Source organism: Rhamphochromis longiceps, linkage group LG6 (assembly GCF_057381845.1).
Source record: "Rhamphochromis longiceps isolate RC_006_pf linkage group LG6, R_longiceps_female_GT1.1, whole genome shotgun sequence".
Taxonomy (NCBI): domain Eukaryota; kingdom Metazoa; phylum Chordata; class Actinopteri; order Cichliformes; family Cichlidae; genus Rhamphochromis; species Rhamphochromis longiceps.
In genome coordinates, this window is record NC_140562.1 from 37,295,338 (window position 1) to 37,298,667 (window position 3,330).

At 42.2% G+C, this 3,330-nt stretch overlaps 1 protein-coding gene across 1 annotated transcript; it reads right to left on the bottom strand.

Moving 5' to 3' along the window:
- Positions 1 to 2,735, bottom strand: krt98 (keratin 98). The gene is made up of 8 exons (XM_085410567.1): positions 2,316 to 2,735; positions 1,941 to 2,023; positions 1,659 to 1,815; positions 1,093 to 1,254; positions 869 to 994; positions 511 to 731; positions 301 to 323; positions 1 to 163 (listed from the first exon to the last, which is right to left on the bottom strand). The coding sequence occupies exons 1-8, from the start codon at positions 2,718 to 2,720 to the stop codon at positions 63 to 65; spliced, it is 1,278 nt and encodes a 425-aa protein (XP_085266693.1). The 5' UTR covers positions 2,721 to 2,735; the 3' UTR covers positions 1 to 62.
- Between the last annotated feature and the right edge of the window lie 595 nt (positions 2,736 to 3,330).

Sequence of the window (3,330 nt, forward strand, 5' to 3'; positions counted from 1 at the left end):
TTTAATTCAACTGCATGATCTTTATTTTTTGATCATTCATCCCATATTCCACGAGCTTCTATCTATTCATCCCTAAGTTGACCCAGATTATCAACGGTCTCGTTGGTCTGCACCACCCTTCCATCCACAATTTTCTCCACCACTGTGATGACCTTTTTGACCACTAAAGAAAAGAAGAGAAAAAACAAACATGATAAATTCTCAAGACATTTCTTAAAACTGTATCTAATGTAAATTTATGATATAATTTGGACAATTAAAAAAAAATGATACGAATGATACAAAAAAAACCTTTCTTGCCTTTTTTTGAGCTGCAATAAGTGCTGGTGCGGATGGGGGGTGGGAGAGAAATCATTAGTCTGAATCATTCATATCATAAACAATTTCAACAAAATCAACAAACGTAGATTTTTCCCCCTCTGTCTCTAATGTTCTCTCCCCTGACTCATGATTTTCTCATCATATTTTCTCATTTTTCTCCACTGCCTCTTTCTCTTCACTAGGTCTTACCTGTCATCCTCCCCATCCAGCAGCCTCCTGTACTCTGCAATCTCCATCTCCAGCCTGGTCTTGAGATCCAGCAACATGTCATATTTGTGCTTGTTGTCGGTGATACTGCTGTGGATCTGGGAAAGCTGATCCTCCAGGCTTTTGACCATATTCTGAAGGTTTGTTAGCTTCATGGCATAGCGTCCCTGGGTCTCTGCCAGAGTTCCCTCTAGAGATGTTTTCTGTTTGAGTTTCAGAAGAAAATTGTTCAGTGAATAGGCAGTCAGCAATTGTGTGACATACTGCAAACATTCCCGTCATACTTAATGGACAGATAAAATGACATCAGTTCCAGTGACATTAAACTGATGTGTGTTACCATGGTCAAATGGCCCTGCAGTTCAATCTCCAGTCTCTGGAGAGTGTTCCTCAGCTCTGTAATCTCTCTTCGTGTTGTGACCAGAACCTCAGTTTGTGTTTGCACTTCCTGCTCCACTTCTGCAATCTGAGCAGAAACACAACATCATAATATGTTTCACTCCAGTTGAAAGATCACTTCATGGAAATAATAATAATAATAATAATAATAACTTCACTTCTCACCTTGTTTTGATACCACAATTCGAGCTCTTTGCTGTTCTTTGCAATCACACCCTCGTAGTGCTGCCTGATCTCTGCTATAGCCTCGTTAAGGTCTCGAGAGGGAGAAGCGTCCACGGATACATTAACCTGGCCACCCATCTGAGTCCTCAGTAGAACCACATCCTGCAGAGGTCAAAGGGCAATAAAATTTCACAAAATATTTCACAAAAAAATCACAAATCCTCAAAATAATCTACCTGTTGTTATGATAGTCATGCGTGTTTTTGGCTCTTTAATCTGCATGTGTGTTCATGTGTGTGTGGTGGGTGCGGGTGTTGAACAAACAGAAGCAATGAGGTAATGGAGAAAGAGAAGAATACATGGAAGTGTGCAGAGAGAAGAGGGGCAGCAAAGGGAAAAGGAGAAGGTGGCAGAGCTGTTTATAAAAGCATGAACCTAACACTGCATTTCCTCTGTATTATCAGGGGTAAAACATGGGTCATGTGTGAATTATGAACAGCCAGCCACAAAAGCTTGCAATGAAAAACAGATGTGATCTCATAAGGTTGCCCTCTCAGTAAACTCGCCTCTTCGTGGTTTTTCTTGAGGCTAATGACGTCTTCCTTCAGGGTTTCATACTGATTCTCCAGATCCAGCCTCAATAGGTTAAGATCATCCGTTAGCTTCCTCAGACCAGCAATGTCTGCTTCCACTGCCAGTCTCATGGCCAGCTCGCTTTCATACCTGAGTGAATTTCCCACAAAATGGCAGATGGACAAGTCAGCAGGTTATCACAATCAGAAGCTGTGAGTCAGACATGTGTACATGTGAATGTAGAAGGGTTATAAACATACAGAGGGCACACTCACTTCACTTTAAAATCAGCAGCAGCCAGTTTTGCATTGTCAATGTCCAGGATGGTCTTGGCATTGAGCATGGAGGCAATACAAATCTATGAGTGGGCAAAAACACATGGAAACAGTCAGAAAACAATCAAGCTCTTACTTCAGGTAACAACATTTGAGTTCCTCTCTACACCTGTGCTGCTTCTCTGTGTAATTAACATTGTAATATTCAGGACTTAACTTAACTTATGGGTCAGTATCTAAGTCTTTGACAATGATGAATGAGCTCATCTAACTGAAAAGTTAGATACCAAAAGATACCTCTTCTGTTACACTTACAATGAACATTGACAAGCAGGAATTGCTCAGGCAGACTCTTATCTGTATCTTTTCTCTTACCTTTTCCTTCAGATCCTCGATGGTGGCGAAGTAACCCGAGTAGTCACGGGAGACCACGTTTCTGCTCTGGTACCACTCCCGGATCAGGTTCTCCAGGTGCTCATTCTCCTTCTCCAGCGTGCGCACCTTATCCAGGTATGACGCCAGACGGTCATTCAGGTTCTGCATGGTGGCCTTCTCATTGGCCCCAACATGGAGGTCGAGACCATCAGCAAGATTCAAGCTTGGTGTTCCACAGCTCATCTGGGATGAAGAGATACGGACTCCACGACCTCCTGCTCCACCATAGACACTCATGGTGTTCTGCTTGAAGCTTCTTGTCCTCATAGACATGTTGAAGGGTTTTGATGTGAACCAAGTAGGATAACTGGAGTTGATCTGCAGCTGAGTGCCTAACTTTGGCATTGTGGTTATATAGTTGCCAAAGTGGGATGGGCCTTGCATACGCTGAAAGGTAAGAATGCAGTTGACAGCTCAACCCCCCCACCCCTCTATGCAATCCCTCCATCACCATGGGTGTGGTGACCAGTGGGCAGGGGTTCATTCACCTCTTTTCAGGTCAAACTTGTGATTCCACATTTTGTTGCAACTCAGTGAAAGCACAGTGATAAGTTGAAAATTCCTTTTTCTAGATAATCCTTTCATCAGTTTGTTTTTTGCCCCCCCCCCCCCCCCCCCCCCCCCCCCTTTTTGTTTGCTTAGATGTTGGTATGAGAAAAACATACATTTCAAAATCCAAATCTGAATACTTTGTTTATCCTAGGGTGGAATTGCATTACACTGAAGTGTGGATATGAAATAAGAATGATATAAACTGCAGTTTGTTAAAATGTTAAATGTCTTGTTAAGTACTCCAGAGTTACAGAGAATGTATAAAACAGTGAAAGTTTAGGTTCTTTTAATCCTAAGAGACTGCAGTGTGTAGCTATCCTGTAAAATAGTCACTCACCCTACTTACTCATAGCAGTGACAAAAATAACACATACCAGCGATAATTTCACCTGTGTGGTACTCT